The 18,802-nt window shown below is 43.6% G+C and overlaps 1 protein-coding gene across 1 annotated transcript in view; it reads right to left on the bottom strand.

Moving 5' to 3' along the window:
• The window catches only part of LOC141127019 (aquaporin-2-like), a 50,820-nt gene that overhangs the window by 15,564 nt on the left and 16,454 nt on the right, over positions 1-18,802 (bottom strand). Inside the window, exon 2 of the mRNA XM_073613144.1 lies at positions 3,512-3,676. Within this exon, the coding sequence (XP_073469245.1) occupies positions 3,512-3,676 (165 nt within the window). The remainder of the gene's footprint in view (positions 1-3,511; positions 3,677-18,802) is intronic.

The raw sequence follows: 18,802 nt of genomic DNA, 5'->3' as shown, positions 1-18,802 counted from the left end.
CGGATCCTCTCCTCCACCGGTAAGTCCAGGCTCTGCTATGCTCTGTGGGACCTGCGCTGACAAGTAAGGATAGGGACTTCCAAGGGGTGAGTCATAAAAAGCAAAAAAGAGGGCTGAGTGCTGTGGCACCGTGTGATTTTGAAAAAGGGTTAGGGACTGTTTTCCGCAATTCTAGCGCATAGAGCAGCCCATTGAAATGAATGGGCTGCCCTACATGCTACCTACATCTTTATCCACCGTGTCAGTACACCTTTGCATCCTAAAACCCCTGCTAACCTCTGCACCCCAAACCTCCCCCATCCTCTCCACTCCAACCCTCCCCCCCTTTAACTCTACCTGCCTCCTCTGCTCATCTTTGCACCCACCTTCCTTAACTCTATTGATCCCCTCCTTGCTCACCCGTGCACCCCAAATTGTAATTCCTTCTCTGCCTACCTCTGCACACCCCACACTACCCCCCCCCCACACACACACACACACACACACACACACACACCAATTTGCTTACCTTTGCAGAACAGGCTGATGTCAGGCTTAATGACCACAGGTATAGGCAGGACTTTCAAGCATGCCCCTTTACCTTCTCAGTGGGCAGCATTCAGTATAGGTGATGGTGGATATGACCTCTGGGGGGCATGATATACATATGCATCCCATCTTTATTTACATATGAATGCCGCCATAATTTACATATGAATGCTGACACAATTTACATATGAATGCTGGTCATTTACATGTAAACACAGGGTCTGCAGGTGAGTCATCCGTATACAACAATAGGGCAGAGCTGGGTAGCATTAGTAGCAGCACTTCACACTGAGATATCGGGACACAGCACAGGACTAAAATTTCAAGGGACAAGGGAATTTAAATCTGGATAGTTGGCAAGTATGAGGCAGCTGCTTTGGGCCCCACAACAATGACAGGGCCGAGAGCAGCTGCCCCTTTTTCCCTGCCTTAAAGACTGCCCTGCATACCTCCCAACTTATGAACTTCAGAATGAGGGACACTTGAAGGAGGAAGTGATCTGCGGCACGTTGTGGCCAAACTCTTAGCAGTGGTAGGAGCTTAACCATTTAAGGACCGAGCCTTGTTTTGAGATTTGGTGTTTACAAGTTAAAATCCGTTTTTTTTTTTTTTAATTACTTAGAACCCCCAAACATTATATATATATTTTTCTAACACCGTAGAGAATAAAATGGCAGTCGTTGCAATACTTTCTGTCACACCATATTTGCGCTCTTACAAGCGCAATTTTTTGGAAAAAAAATACACTTTTTTAAATAAAAAAATAAGACAACAGTAAAGTTAGCCCATTTTTTTTATACTGTGAAAGATAATGTTATGCAGAGTAAATTGATACCCAATATGTCACACTTCATAATTGTACCCGCTTGTGGAATGGTGACAAACTTTTACCCTTAAAAATCTTCATAGGCTATATTTAAAAATTTAACAGGAGTACTAGGACTGGAATTATTGCTCTTGCTCTAATGATCGCGGCGATACCTCACATGTGTGGTTTGAACACCGTTTTCATATGTGGCACTACTAACGCAGAGTTTGGCGGGACTGGCAGCTTAAAATTTTTATTTTTTTTTATTTTGATATTGTCCTTTTTAAAAAAAAAAATGGATCACTTTTATTCCTATTACAAGGAATGTAAACATCCCTTGTAATAGAAAAAAAGCATGACAGGTCCTGTTAAATATGAGATCTGGGGTCAAAAATACCTCAGATCTCATATTTACACTAGAATGCAATAAAAAAAAACTCCTTTAAGAGCATTGGGCGGAAGTGACGTTTGACGTCGCTTCTGCCAGTCAATGCTATGGTGCCGAGTGGGGGCCATCTTCCCCTCACTCAGCAGCCAGCCAAGCAGGAGAGAGGACCCGATCGTCTCCGCTGCTACCGATGGCTCTGGTAAGTGTCGGAGACCACCGAAGCGTGGCAGGGGGCCACTCTCCCATCCCCAGATAAAAGTGATTTTGCAGCGAAGCCGCCGCAGAGACCACTTTTATCTGAAAGCGGACCTCCGGCTGAAGAAGAGGATACCGGAGTTATGGCAGCTAGCCATAACAACGATATTCCTCTTCAAAGTGTCGACGTATATCATCGCGAGCCGGTCCAGAAGTGGTTTAAAGTGTTACTAAACCCACAACGGTAAAATCAGTTTGTATATTCAGCATAGCATGCTTGTTATACTCACTGTGGAACTTAAGGGGTTAATCCTCTGCATTGTGTAAAAAGGCTGTTTTTTCCTGTATGCACAGATCCTCCCCTCCTGCACTGTCTATCTGGGGAAAGTCAGCTAACACAGGCAGAGTAGCCAACCTGCACATGCTCAGTTGTTTCTTTTATGCTGGAGAGAATAATTACTTGTTCTCAGAGATAGCCAGGTCACATGATATTGGCATCACACATGTGGGCGTGTATACAGGCAGAAGTTGAAATCTCCTCCTTCCTGAATTCTCAGCACTGGAGAAACTGTGCAGTTTATCATATAACCGTCGTATACAAATCATCCAAAAAGGTATATAGTGGCAGTATTTTAATGTAAAAAGAAGATTTATAAGCTGTGAGCGTTAAGGGGCAGATGAACTATTTTAATATTACTGTGTTTAGTAACACTTTAAGGGCAAGAGGTTTGCTGTGTACAAACTGCAGTGTTGAAGATTGTGCTATGTACAGAGTGCAGAGTTAAGGAGTGCACTGTGTACCAAGTGTAGGATTGAGGGGTGCACTATGTACTGAATGTAGGTTGAGGGGTGCGCTACATACTGAGTTCAGGGTTGAGGGGTGCGCTACATACTGAGTGCAGGGTTGAGGGGTGCGCTATGTACTGAGTTCAGGGTTGAGGGGTGCACTATGTACTGAGTACAGGGTTGAGGAGTGCACTATGTACAGAGTGCAGGGTTCAAGGGTGCACTATGTACTGAGTGCAGGGTTAAGGGGTTCGGGCTGACAAAAAATAAGCTGGTGCCCACGTTAGCAGTGCAAGTTGCTGGAGCCAAGCGGCTAAACTTGTTCCGGAACTGGGCTCCAATCTGGGACTCAGTCTTGATTCATCAGGATGCCGGGACTTGCATCCAATTCCAGGTTGATCCCGATGAATCCGGGACGGTCCTGGAAAATCTGGGATGGTTGGGAGGTATGCAGCTATCTTCTGTGAACTACTAACCCCTCTTCACTATGTAATGAAGGTGAAGAAAGGAGTGGGTGTTTGTAGCCCAAATCAAGAGAGCAGCCTTGGGTAATAATACTGTCCCCTACAAAAATACAGTGAGTAGGACAGGAAGTGTGTTATTCACTTGATAAAAAGTTAAAAATAAATAGAAAACAGCTGAAAAAAAAGAACTAAAGCAGCCGCTGCTTCTAAGAACTGATAAGCTGCAATATATTATTTGCTTTAGGTTTTAGATATGCTTAAAAGTATAATAAAAACAAAAGAAACACATACTGTATAATCCCACTGATTTCACAACTAGTAAGGAACATATCTAATTCTTACTCCAAGTAGGTGTCCAAAAGTCACAGAAAAACCAATAGACAAGGCTGGAGATCCCATATTATCTGTCCTTCGATCATCAGTGGAGGCAAATATACATAGAACCAGCTGAAGAGTTAGCAATAGCTCAATGGTAAAAGCCTTTCCAGCATTCGTGTTATTAAATAACTATAAAAGAAGACAAAAAACACAGCATTTGTTTGCATATTTTATGTAACTGAGTAATAGTACACTAATATGCGATCACAAACAATCCACAGTTAAGGGCCAGTTCACACCACATGCAGTCCAATGCGTTTTCTTTCTGCATCAAAAATGCATGGAAAGTAGGTTATATGGTTTCCAATGGCATAGTTCACACCAGTGCAGTCACTTCCAGGGCGTTCCAGTTCCAGAAAAAAAAGTTAAACATGGTGCATTTTTCCTGCACTGGACTGTACTGGAACGCAGTAAAACGCATCGAGAACGCACTGGAATATATCAAAAACCCACTGGACCCCAGCACAGTGGGAAAAAAAACAGGATAAAAGAAGAAGAAAGGCACATGGAATGCACCTGGAAACACACCAGAACCTGCCAAAAACATGTTAAAAACGCGCATGGAGAAAAGCACCCGAAACGGATCTGGAGTGCATTTTTGTGGTGTGAATCTACCCTTAATGAAAACATTTATAAACATTGTGCTAGGAACAGAATTCATCATTAACCACTTCAATACAGGGCACTTTCCCCTCTTCCTGCCCAGGACAATTTTCAGCTTTCAGCGATGTTGCACTTTGAATGACAATTGTACAAACACTGTACCCAAACTACATTTTTATCATTTTCTTCCCACAAATAGAGCTTTCTTTTGGTGGTATTTGATCACCACTGGGATTTTTATTTTTTGCTAAACAAACTAAAAAATACAGAAATTTTTGAAAAAAAAAGTTTTTCTTAGTTTCTGTTATAAAATTTAGTTTTCACCTTCACTGATGGGCACTGATGAGGCGGCACTGATGGGCACCGATAGGCGGCACACCGCTGATCCGTCTCTGCGTGTCCACTCACAGCAGGAGCAGCGTCGGCGGCGCACGCGCCCCCTAAACTGCGTGCACACAGCAGAACTTTTTCAGCCAACTTTCACCAAATCACATGGTTTTTCAGCTCTTTACCACCACCCTTTGGTCAACTTCTGTATTGTTGTCTGATATTGTATCAATCTCGCCGCTTTTATCGGCGAGACTGACACCTTGCGAGCCGGATTCACACTGGTGCGGGGATCCGACTTGGATCCCCGCCAATGCCAAGCACTGTGTTTGGTATGAATTTTGAGGGGGAACTCCACGCCAAATTTTAAATAAAAAACTGCCATGGGTTCCCCTCCAGGGGCATACCAGGCCCTTCGGTCTGGTATGTATTTTAAGGGGAACCCCTACGCCGAAAAAACGGCGTGGGGGTCCCCCCAAAATCCATACCAGACCCTTATCCGAGCACGCAGCCCGGCCGGTCAGGAAAGGAGGTGGGGATGAGCGAGCACCCCCCTGAGCCGCATGCCCTCAACATGGGGGTGGGTGCTTTGGAAGAGGGGGCGCCCTGTGGACCCCCCTACCCCAAAGCACCTTGTCCCCGTGTTGAAGAGGACAAGGGCCTCTTCCCAACAACCCTGGCCGTTGGTTGTCGGTGTCTGCGGGCAAAGGGCTTATCGGAATCCGGGAGCCCCCTTTAATAAGGGGACCCCCAGATCCTGGCCCCCCACCCTATGTGAATGAGTATGGGGTACATCATACTCCTACCCATTCACCTAGGGAGAAAAGTGTCAATAAAAAAAAAAACACACTACACAGGTTTTTATAGTAATTTATTAGACAGCTCCTGGGGTCTTCTTCCGACTTCAGGGTCTTCTTCCGACTTCGCCGCTCTCTCCAGCCTCTTCTCTTGGGGTCCGGTTCTTCTCCCGCTCTCCGGCCTCTTCTCTCTGTGTTCGTCCCTGTCCCTGTGACGTCATAAGGGGGCGGGGTCACCGCCTATATAAGTCATTGCGGAGCGCTCAGACAACATTACAGCGGGAGAGAGAGTCGTGTCAACATCGGAAGAAAAGAAGAGGGAAGAAGACAACACAGAAGTCCGGGCCACCGCTAGCAAAAGAGCGGCAGAAGATAGTGGAGAAGCTGACAGAAGCACCGGACACCGGGAGAAGAGGTTGAACACCGGGAGAATAGGCCGGAGAGCGGGAGAAGAACCGGACACCGAGAGAAGAGGCCAGAGCGAGCGGCGAAGTCGGAAGAAGACCCCCGAAGTCAGAAGAAGACCCCAGGAGCTGTCTAATAAATTACTATAAAAACCCGTGTAGTGTGTTTTTTTTATTAACACTTTTTTCCCTAGGTGAATGGGTAGGGGCATGATGTACCCCATACTCATTCACATAGGGTGGGGGGCCGGGATCTGGGGGCCCCCTTATTAAAGGGGGCTCCCGGATTCCGATAAGCCCCTCGCCTGCAGACCCCGACAACCAACGGCCAGGGTTGTTGGGAAGAGGCCCTTGTCCTCATCAACATGGGGACAAGGTGCTTTGGGGTGGGGGGGCCACAGGGCGCCCCCCTCCCCCAAAGCACCCACCCCCATGTTGAGGGCATGCGGCTTGGTACGGCTCAGGAGGGGGGCCCCTCGCTCGTCCCCACCCCCTTTCCTGACCGGCTGGGCTGCATGCTCGGATAAGGGTCTGGTATGGATTTTGGGAGGGCCCCCATGCCGTTTTTTCAGTGTAGGGGGTTCCCCTTACAATCCATACCAGATCGAAGGGCCTGGTATTCCCCCAGAGGGGAATTCCCTCTCGCGCCCGCCGCAGTAGAAAAATGTGTTTTTCCTATTGCAGCCAGCGCGAGATGTACAGTACCCTGTCGCCGTGAACCAGCGCGATGGGATCGCGCTGAAAACATTCTCGCGTCTGCGTACTGGAGTTTGTACAAAAGTCCGATGGTTTTGTGTACACACGATCGGACTTTGCTCCATCTGACTTTTGTTGCCGGAAAGTTTGTGCGTTCGCACAGCCAACAAAAGTCCGATGAAAACAGAAAAAGTTTGTCCGATGGAGCGCACACGGTCGGATGTTGCTCCAAAACAGCTAATTTGCATGTTTGTTGTCAAAAAGTCAGATCGTGTGTATTAACACAGTCCTCTCCCTAGACTGACAATGCTGCTGTCCAAGGGTGCCTGTTACTCCTTCATCTCCATAGTGGAGCCACCCTGAAGCTGGGTTCACATACTTTATATGTGGCTGTGGTTCGCTGTCCGGAGTGCGGTGCATTTCTGTTCACCGGTTGTTGTCAGATCGTGTGTACGAGGCATAAGGGCCAGTTCCCACCATAGAAACGCAGTCTGGATGCGTTCCAGATGCTTTTCTCCATGCGCATTTTTGATGCGTTTTTTACAGCGTTCCAGTACAGTCCAGTTCAGGAAAAATGTAGCATGTACTACTTTTTTTTTCTGGAACTGGAACGCACTGGAACCGCAAGCACTGGTGTGAACTATGCCATTGGAACGCACTGGAACTGCATGTGGTGTGAATTGGCCTTAAAAAAGAAAAGAACACTACTGCAGCCACCACACCTAAGAATTTTTTAATTGTTTGGTTGGGATTAATACCACTTTAATAAAGTGGAAGGTGAAAGTGGAATAACTTTTCCTTTAGCCTGTTTTTATAAGATTTCAATTGTTACCCTTCTGAGAACACTTGCAGTACAAAATGAAGATAAATGTATCTTTTTTTTGTTTTAATGAAATGTAGTTTAGCTAGCACTCCCCTACAAACTTGACAAGACGCTAAGAGCAGAGCGCCTGCTAATGCCAAACACATAAGCAGCGTTCCTAAAATCAAAATCAATGTCTAGAAGGTTAGTTCTTGTTATAGAAATTGGTTGTTTCATGTTTTTTTTCTGCCTTCTACATTACAGTTTGTTCCCCGTGGCTATCAGCCAGTTTCATTTGTGTATATAAAGAGTGAGCTGAGCTAATTCTATAAAAGTTTCTGAAAGTGATTATAAAATCTAAACATTTTTTACCTTAATGCCTTCCTTGGGTTAAGGTAAAAAAAAGTTTCAGTATTAATAATGCCCCCCTGTATGTACGTGTATAGTGACCACCAGCCCACCTTGCAGCTCTGAATAATGCCCCAGGACAAGGGATTAGGATTGAGCATGACATGTCCATGGAAAGTATGCTACATCTGGCAGTCTCTCCCCTTGTATGCCCCTGGGTGTGCTAAATCAAGGGTGTCCCTTGATTCCTGCTGCACTGCAAAACTTCTTTTCAGGCCTTCTACTGTCCAGATCTTCCCATAACAGCCAGGATGGCTTTTGCACAAGACCCAAAGGTAATGGAGATCCCTCTCTAATGCCGCGTACACATGACCGGTTTTGCCGTCGGAATAAACTCCGAAGGTTTCTCCGACGGAACCCCGACGGAATTCCAATCAAGCGGTCTTGCCTACACACGGTCAAACCAAAGTCCGACCAAAATCCGACCGTGGTGACGTACAGCACGTAAGACGGAACTAGAAAAAGGAAGTTCAATAGCCAGTAGCCAATAGCTTCTGTCTCATACTTGCTTCAGAGCATGCTTTGTTTTTGGTCCGTCGGAACAGCATACAGACGAGCGGTTTTCCCGATAGGAATTGGTTCCGTCGGAAATATTTAGAACATGTTCCATTTCTAGGTCCGTCAGAATTTTCGTAAAAAGGAGTCCGATGAGGCATACACGCGATCTGAATAGACGATGAAAAGCTTCTGTCTGACTTTTTCTGTCGGACATTCCGCCCCCTGTGTACGCGACTTTAGGCTTCCCTCCCCTTCCTTTCCTCAGCTCCTGTCTGGAGGCAGAGCCCCCACCCCCCGAGGTCCCCTCCCAGGCCTCGCAACAGCAACCTCAGCACTCCATCTTCCACCGGACTCCCCTGCTCCTCAGGCTCCATGATATTTAGGGCTGATCCAACCACCCTGCCAGTGCCTTCTGCAAGATTTGGCCAGGTTCCCTCAAGTATGCAGATCAGGACCTCCTACCCTCTGCCCACTAACTTCCAGGAGCTTCTCCAAGCTTCTTTAACCGGGGGGAGGCACCAGAGACCTTCCTTGCAAAGCCCTCCAGCCCCCATCCATTTATGATGATGCAATGCGTCCAAACGTGATAGTGTCATCTCACTGCTGGAGTCATATGAGGAGCGTAAACCATGGCACCGATGTACAGGTGGCCCCGCCCGTCAAAAAGTATACTTATACCTAAACTATACAGATGACCACAGCCACAAGGAGCAACCCGAAGCCTGAGCCATAGAGCAATTAGTATCCAATGGGTCACTAATGGAAAACACGACACATTTGTGCATGGGTATATGCACAAAAGTGTAGCCAAGGGTAGCATGAGACCAGATTTGGGCATGTAGGTGTCTTCCACCTGGTTAATAGCAAAGCAAAGAATAGGTCTAATGCTACCAGTGATACACCTCCATCCCTAAATAAGACATAACAGAAACAAATTCGTTTTTGCCCTGGGACTTTGTAGAGGTAAACACTGTGAGGCAAATATATATATAAAAAGTAACTTTATTGAGTATATAAAGGTAATCATACATGGTTTTACATCAATAGGTAAAAAAAGTTGGTAATGGGAAGGATACATAATCTGATGTGTAGAAGGTCCCACACTTACCAAGGTGCAACAGGCTGGCTTCCCAAACAATGGCAGCAGCACGAGCATACCAAGGGAGCTGAGGGAGTGGATCCAGCAGGGCCCCTCCAGGTGTCAACTGGAGGATGGATGGAATCAGAATAAAAAATAGGTGTCCCCTGGGGTTTCTCAATGTCCATAATCATGGAAAAAAGCTGCAACATAAATGTGTATAGGTAGGTAAGTAGTTTCTACATGATAGCATGATACTTGTGCCTAGTAGAGGACGTATGAAGTACAATGCAGCCTGGTGAAACATGACATGGACAGAGAGATTGAAGGGGATAGGGTGGGGTGGGTGAAAATGCCAGTGAGGAAATGGCTAACATGGAGTGAGCCAAATGAGACCAAGATGGAACGATGAAAAAAGTAATTCACAAACAGAATTGCTTTGGAGTGCAAGAGTCTAGAAGTATGGGCATCATACCTAAACAAAGTAAGTAGGTGCTTACCATAGGGGAGTGACCTCCAAATGTGCAGTAAAAAAGCCAGTGAAAGGAATACCTGTGACATAATTCCTCCAATATATACCTCCCGGAGGACAATGCGGGCTCCACCCCCTACACCACGTGTGGGTTCTGGACATGCGGACGCTAACAGCATCTGCCGCCATGAGTGGACGCAGCGATGCAACCCCCATCCATTTATGATGATGCAATGCGTCCAAACGTGATAGTGTCATCTCGCTGCTGGAGTCATATGAGGAGCGTAAACCATGGCACCGATGTACAGGTGGCCCCACCCATCAAAAAGTATACTTATACCTAAATTATACAGATGACCACAGCCACAAGGAGCAACCCGAAGCCTGAGCCATAGAGCAATTAATATCCAATGGGTCACTAATGGAAAACACGACACATTTGTGCATGAATAGTGAATAATTCCGCGCCACATATGAGAATAGTGAAAAAAATATAAAAAATTATATATATATAAAAATATATATATATATTGAAGTGAAGCAGCTACACCCTTAAGCAAAAAATGGGAAAACCCATAAATGCATAAATGTGAAGGGAAAGGGGTTGGGGAGCGCTAGATATTTAGACCAAGAAAATATTGGTACATATAAGATGAAAAAAATTCCCTTGAATGAAATTAAATTCAAATAAAAATAAATTCAAATAAAAATAATAGTAATAATAATACCAGCCTGCCTATATATCTAATGTGAACAAAATTCAAAAGTGAACAAGGATAACTGTACAATCGTGACATAAAGTGTCAAAAAATATAAAATAATTGTGTATCAAATATGAATTAACATCAATAACAGAGTCCATCAAAAATTGGTGTAAAATCCTGATGTAAATCTTTGATAACAAAAACGTGAGCAGCAAAATCCCTTCACCATCACTGAAAAGACCACACCAATGTGCTCATGGAAATGGGTGTCCGCTTACCAGATGGAGTTGACCAATTTAATTAAAAAAAAAGGTCAAATAGGCTTTAGCAAGATATTGCTTGCTGCAATGGAGAAATATATACCAGACTCTTGTCCTCACATCACAGGATCTCACGCATGGGATATAAAATAGATGGAGAGGAACCGAACATAGTGTAACACCATTTATTTAAAAATGAAAATTAAAACAGAACATAGCCAAATGGCTACTCACATAGAAGGTGCCATCGCCCGGCACTGGGGCTGGAAAGCGTGTCTAAGGATGGAGGAATCCAATCTATGGGAGAAGTTTCCCAGATGATCTCGGCAACGGCGTGCGTTCCACCCTCGACGGACGGACGAACCACGGAGGCCAGAAGTGATGTAATTGCGTGACCAAGTACCGCCTCGACGTACGTTTCGTTTTACACGTCTTCAGGAAGCGTACTTGGTCACTAAGGAGACGATTTAAATAGAGTTGGAGATTTGCATAAAGGGGAGGGGTTGAATGCTTCACAGCCTCAGCGCCGTTCATAGAACACCGTACAACCATCTCACATAGCAGTTTACATGACAAAAAATAAATTAGCCTTTACAAATGATTTATACAGTATGAATAATCTTATATATTGTTTCAAAATGATGGCATATTCCGCCTAACATTCACAAATAATAGTGAATATACCTCAATATAAATTAAATGGGGAACCAGCTAAAAGTAACTAAAACCCAGCAGTATAAAGAAAAAATTATTATTATTATTTAGAAATTAATATATATAAAATTAAAAATTAAAAAATAAAAAATAAAAAATGATGATTTAATAAAAAAATTCCTTATAAAAAAATAAAGAATTAATCAAAAATTATAATTATGAGTACATAAATAAGAAATTAGAAAAATACCTAAAAAAACTTTTAAAGGGCGAAAAAAATTTAATAACCATAAAAATAAAAAAATCAAAAAAATTCAGCATAGACCTAATCATTGGTTAAAAAACAATTTAAATCCAGTTCGATATTCAGGCCCTGTGGCTGCATCGTTTGTAAACGATACAGCCACTGGGTCTCATTCTGAGAAACAGCCTTTTTAAGGTCAGTACCTCTCCAATTGGAGGTAATCTTATCTATACCATAAAAAGTAAGTAATCGGGGGTCTCTATTGTGGACCATACGAAAGTGCCGTGATACACTGTGATTTAAATAACCTTTGGAAATATTAGCCACATGTTCATTGATACGAACTCTCAATTTGCGGGTGGTACGACCCACATATTGAATTGAGCAAGGGCACTCTAACACGTAAGTGACATAGCTGGAATTACATGTAATCAGAGGTTTTATGGAGAATTCTTGTCGGGTGACCTTGGAGTAGAATTTAGAAATCTTTTTCCCTACTCTATTTGTGGTACGGCAGGCTTTACATCTGGTACAATAATGAAAACCCGAACCATCCAGAAAGGTAGACAGTTTCTTAGGAGGGTCGGGCACATTTGGGGCTATCATGTTCCTAAGTCCTGGTGCCCGTCTATAGATAAACTTTGGTTTGGGGGGGAGTAGATTCTGTAAATCTCTGTCCTTACAGAGTATAGGCCAGTATTTATGAAATATTTTTTCCACACCCCTGTATTGGCGATGAAAACCAGATATAAATGGAATGTCTCCCGAAAAGGGGACTTTTTCCTTAGGAACTAGAAGAGAATCTCTATTCATGGCCAAAACCTGATTTTTAGTTTTTATAAGATTATTAAGGGGATAGCCTTTCTCCTGAAACTTTTGGGTGAGGATCTCAGATTGTGCATGGTAATCAGTAATATCATCACAATTTCTCCTAATGCGCATATATTGTCCCTTAGGGACGGCTTGTAACCACTGTGGATGGTGACAGCTATTGACTGGCACAAATCCATTACGGTCAGTGGCCTTAAAAAATGTTTTGGAAACCAGCCTATTCCCTTGTTTGATTAAGGTAAGATCTAAATAATTAATAGTATCCCAACTAAATTCAGCAGTGAACTTAAGTCCATAGGTGTTATCATTCAAACTCAAAAGAAATTCCTGAAAGTCTGATATAGTGCCCTCCCACAAAAGAATGACATCGTCAATGTACCTTTTGTAGTACCTTACCGATTTGTTAGGTTGATGATTACATGTAATTCCAGCTATGTCACTTACGTGTTAGAGTGCCCTTGCTCAATTCAATATGTGGGTCGTACCACCCGCAAATTGAGAGTTCGTATCAATGAACATGTGGCTAATATTTCCAAAGGTTATTTAAATCACAGTGTATCACGGCACTTTCGTATGGTCCACAATAGAGACCCCCGATTACTTACTTTTTATGGTATAGATAAGATTACCTCCAATTGGAGAGGTACTGACCTTAAAAAGGCTGTTTCTCAGAATGAGACCCAGTGGCTGTATCGTTTACAAACGATGCAGCCACAGGGCCTGAATATCGAACTGGATTTAAATTGTTTTTTAACCAATGATTAGGTCTATGCTGGATTTTTTTGATTTTTTTATTTTTATGGTTATTAAATTTTTTTCGCCCTTTAAAAGTTTTTTTAGGTATTTTTCTAATTTCTTATTTATGTACTCATAATTATAATTTTTGATTAATTCTTTATTTTTTCATAAGGAATTTTTTTATTAAATCATCATTTTTTATTTTTTATTTTTTAATTTTTAATTTTATATATATTAATTTCTAAATAATAATAATAATTTTTTCTTTATACTGCTGGGTTTTAGTTACTTTTAGCTGGTTCCCCATTTAATTTATATTGAGGTATATTCACTATTATTTGTGAATGTTAGGCGGAATATGCCATCATTTTGAAACAATATATAAGATTATTCATACTGTATAAATCATTTGTAAAGGCTAATTTATTTTTTGTCATGTAAACTGCTATGTGAGATGGTTGTACGGTGTTCTATGAACGGCACTGAGGCTGTGAAGCATTCAACCCCTCCCCTTTATGCAAATCTCCAACTCTATTTAAATCGTCTCCTTAGTGACCAAGTACGCTTCCTGAAGACGTGTAAAACGAAACGTACGTCGAGGCGGTACTTGGTCACGCAATTACATCACTTCTGGCCTCCGTGGTTCGTCCGTCCGTCGAGGGTGGAACGCACGCCGTTGCCGAGATCATCTGGGAAACTTCTCCCATAGATTGGATTCCTCCATCCTTAGACACGCTTTCCAGCCCCAGTGCCGGGCGATGGCACCTTCTATGTGAGTAGCCATTTGGCTATGTTCTGTTTTAATTTTCATTTTTAAATAAATGGTGTTACACTATGTTCGGTTCCTCTCCATCTATTTTATATCCCATGCGTGAGATCCTGTGATGTGAGGACAAGAGTCTGGTATATATTTCTCCATTGCAGCAAGCAATATCTTGCTAAAGCCTATTTGACCTTTTTTTTTAATTAAATTGGTCAACTCCATCTGGTAAGCGGACACCCATTTCCATGAGCACATTGGTGTGGTCTTTTCAGTGATGGTGAAGGGATTTTGCTGCTCACGTTTTTGTTATCAAAGATTTACATCAGGATTTTACACCAATTTTTGATGGACTCTGTTATTGATGTTAATTCATATTTGATACACAATTATTTTATATTTTTTGACACTTTATGTCACGATTGTACAGTTATCCTTGTTCACTTTTGAATTTTGTTCACATTAGATATATAGGCAGGCTGGTATTATTATTACTATTATTTTTATTTGAATTTATTTTTATTTGAATTTAATTTCATTCAAGGGAATTTTTTTCATCTTATATGTACCAATATTTTCTTGGTCTAAATATCTAGCGCTCCCCAACCCCTTTCCCTTCACATTTGTGCATGGGTATATGCACAAAAGTGTAGCCAAGGGTAGCATGAGACCAGATTTGGGCATGTAGGTGTCTTCCACCTGGTTAATAGCAAAGCAAAGAATAGGTCTAATGCTACCAGTGATACACCTGCATCCCTAAATAAGACATAACAGAAACAAATTCGTTTTTGCCCTGGGACTTTGTAGAGGTGAACACTGTGAGGCAAATATATATATAAAAAGTAACTTTATTGAGTATATAAAGGTAATCATACATGGTTTTACATCAATAGGTAAAAAAAGTTGGTAATGGGAAGGATACATAATATGATGTGACCACTTATAATATGTTACACAATATCTAAAACTCGACGCGTTTCGCAAGTCAATGCTCGCTTCTTCAGGAGAAAGTACATTAGCAGTGTATCTGAAATAGAAAAACATCAATTATAGGTATGTGTTATGATAATGGGAATCATTAGACAACTTGATGAGGAAGGGGGACCTTATGAGTAGAAGGTCCCACACTTACCAATAGGCAATACCAAGGTGCAACAGGCTAGTTTTCCAAACAATGGCAGTAGCATGAGCATAGCAATGGAGCTGAGGCAGTGGATCCAGCAGGGCCCCTCCGGGTGGCAACTGGAGGATGGATGGAATCAGAATAAAAAAAATAGGTGTCCCCTGGGGGTTTCTCAATGTCCATAATCATGGAAAATAGCTGCAACATAAATGTGTATGGGGCAGTGGTGGCTAGTGCTCAAAATTTTTTGGGGGGCGCAAACAAATTGAAAAATTCTGAAAAAAAACATCAATCGCCGCCACTGTGTCATCAAAATGCATCCGCTGTGTCATCAATCGCAGCCACTTTGTCATCAAAACTCAGCCACTGTGTCATCAAAACGCAGCCACTGTGTCATCAAAACGCAGCCACTGTGTCATCAAAACGCAGCCACTGTGTCATCAATCGCAGCCACTGTGTCATCAATCGCAGCCACTGTGTCATCAATCACAGCCACTGTGTCATCAAAAACGCAGTCACTGTGTCATCAATCGCAGCCACGTGTCATCAAAACGCAGCCACTGTGTCATCAAAACGCAGCCACTGTGTCATCAAAACGCAGCCACCGAGTCCACTAATCCCAGACACCAGGATTGTCTCCTTAATAGCAGCCAGCATCTCTTTGAACAAGGGGGGAAGGGGGGCAGGTTATCAAAGAAAGATATTCACAGTGATTTGGGGGGCTGGAAGAGGATACTGTATGTGCTAGGGGCCACTTTGGGAGCAGAGAGGATTTGTGCTAGAAGGGGGGTCTAATTTTATATTTAACCCCCCCTCTAGCACAAATCCTCTCTGCTCCAAAAGTGGCCCCTAGCACATACAGCATCCTTTTCCAGCCCCCCAAATCACTGTGAGTATCTTTCTTTGATAACCTGCCCCCCTTCCCCTGCAAGTGTCATAATGCATTCAGACCTAACCTCAGATCAGCACGTCTTTCGATGCTGTGTCCATTCTCCTCCCCCTCTGTCTGTGTATAGGAAAGCACTCGGAGGTGGCATCAGTCCGTTTGTTTGTGTGAGACAGGAGGGGGGGATGGGGAAGAGAGGGACAGATGCAGCTGTACACGCTCTCCTACCCTTCTCCTCTTACCCTGCTCTGCTCGGGCCGAAGAACGGAGCTGCCGACGTCACTTCCGTCTTCCATCTGTTTCACGAAACCGGAAGTGACCTTGAAAAGCAATGCTCCTGGCCATAGAATCACACTGATTTTATGGGCGGAAGCTACTCTGCGCTTTGTATTGCGCCATAAGGCGGGTTAAGTGCCTGCAAATGAAGCGCCACGTCTGCAATCTCGTGATTGCATTGACATGTCGCTTCCCATAGTGCACTGCGTCTGGCGCCACAGTGCACTTTGTTAAAGGACTTTTTTTTGTTTTGTTTTTTTGTTCTTAAAGGGGCCGTTGAAATTTTTTTTTTTTACTACAGGAGGGGGGCGGCGCCCGGGTGCCCGTCCATAGGGCACCATCCTATGGATGGGCCGCCACTGGTATGGGGTGCCGACATTGCGGGCTCCATGAACAGGTAAGTGCCCTAATATTAAAAGTCAGCAGCTAAAGTATTTGTAGCTGCTGACTTTTAATTTTTTTCACCCAGGCTGGACCTCCCCTTTAAAAATAAAAAATGAAAAAATCACATGTACATAAGTATTCACAGTCTTTGCCGAGACACTCAAAATTGAGCTCAGGTGCATCCTGTTTCCACTGATCATCCTTGAGATGTTTATACTGGAGTCTACCTGTGGTAAATTCAGTAGATTGGACATGATTTTGAAAGGCACACACCGGTCTATATAAGGTCCCACAGTTGTCAGAGCACAAACCAAGCCATAAAGTCCATAGAATTGTCTGTAGACGTTCAAGACAGGGTTTTATCAAGGCACAGATCTGGGGAAGGGTACAGAAATATTTCTGCAGCCTTAAAGGTCCCAATGAGCACAGTGGCCTCCATTATCTGTAAATGGAAGAAGTTTGGAAACACCAGGACTCTTCCTAGAGCTGGCCACCTGGCTAATCTGAGTGATCGGGGCAGAAGGGCCTTAATCAGGGAAAAGACCAAGAACCCAATGGTCACTCTGACAGAGCTCCAGCATTTCTCTGTGGACAAAGCAGAACCTTCCAGAAAGACAACCATCTCTGCAGCACTCCACCGATCAGGCCTTTATCCCCTTCCCGCCGACCGAACGCACATATGCGTACTCGGCTTTCCGGGGTTATACCGGGATGATGCCCGCAGCTGCAGGCATCATCCCGGTACCGTTGTTTACAGCGGGCGATCGGCTACCCGTGTATAACAACCGATGCGGCTAAAAGCCGCTCAGCTGTTATACCGGAGGAGCGGGAGGGGACATCCCCCCCCTCCCGCCGCCTCCCGCCGCTGTTACCGGGCCTCCCGTGCGATCGGGAGGCCCGGTGTCCGTTCGGCTGCCTTCGGCGGCTGGGGGCGGGCCGGAACGAAGCTGCGAGCGGCTTCGTTCCAGCCTTCTTGTTATAAATGCGGAAGCGACGTCATGACGTCACTTCCCGTTTACTCGGCTGCCAATGGCGCCGAATTTAAAAACGTACACAGTATTCAGAATCGCCGTTTTCGGCGATCTGAATACTTTGAAGTGTAAAGGAGGGATGGGGGGTCTAAAAGACCATAAAGAGTACCTGTCACCACATATTACTGTCACAAGGGATGTTTACATTGCTTGTGACAGCAATAAAAGTAAAAAAAAAAAAAAAAAAATTTTAAACACAATTTATAAAGTACAAAAATAAATAAATTAAATAAAAAAAAAAAAAATTTTTTTAAAGTGCCCCTGTCCCCGCGAGCTCGCGCAGCGAAGAAAACGCATACGGAAGTCGCGCCCGCATATGTAAACGGTGTTCAAACCACACATGTGAGGTATCGCCGCGATCGTCAGAGCGAGAGCAACAATTCTAGCCCTAGACCTCCTCTGTAGCTCAAACCTGGTAACCGTAAAAAATTTTTAAAGCGTCGCCTATGGAAATTCATAGGTACCGTAGTTTGTCGCCATTCCACGAGTGCGTGCAATTATAAAGGGTGACATGTTTGGTATCTATTTACTCGGCGTAACATCATCTTTCACATTATACAAAAAAATTGGGGTAACTTTACTGTTTGGATTTTTTTAAATTCATGAAAGTGTCACTTTTCCAAAAATTTGCATTTAAAACACCGCTGCACAAATACCGTGTGATAAAAAATATTGCAACAATCGCCATTTTATTCTCTAGATTCTCTGCTAAAAAAATATATATAATGTTTGGGGGTTCTAAGTCATTTTCTAGCAAAAAATACGGATTTTAACTTGTAAACACCAAATTTCAAAAATAGGCTTAGTCATGAAAGGGTTATAGTAGAGTGGCAAGACGGAAGCCACTCCTCAGTAAAAGGCACATGACAGCCACCTGGAGCTTGCCAAAAGGCACCTGAAGGACTCTCAGACTATGAGAAACAAAATTCTCTGGTCTGATGAAACAAACATTGAACTCTTTGGCCTGAAAGCCAAGCATCATGTCTGGAGGAAACCAGGCACCGCTCATCACCTTGCCAATACCATCACTACAGTGAAGCATGGTGGTGGCAGCATCATGCTGTGGGGATGTTTTTCAGTGGCAGGAACTGGGAGACTAGTCAGGATCGAGGGAAAGATGAATGCAGCAATGTACAGAGATATCCTTGATGAAAACCTGCTCCAGAGCACTCTGGACCCCAGACTGCTTCATCTTCCAACAGGACAACGACCCTAAGCAAACAGCCAGGATAACAAAGGAGTAACTATGGGACAACTCTGTGAATGTCCTTGAGTGGCC

This window comes from Aquarana catesbeiana, linkage group LG02 (genome assembly GCF_042186555.1).
Source record: "Aquarana catesbeiana isolate 2022-GZ linkage group LG02, ASM4218655v1, whole genome shotgun sequence".
NCBI classification, from domain to species: domain Eukaryota; kingdom Metazoa; phylum Chordata; class Amphibia; order Anura; family Ranidae; genus Aquarana; species Aquarana catesbeiana.
Note: the sequence above shows the minus strand (reverse complement) of the source record. Positions and strands in the feature narration are given on the sequence as shown.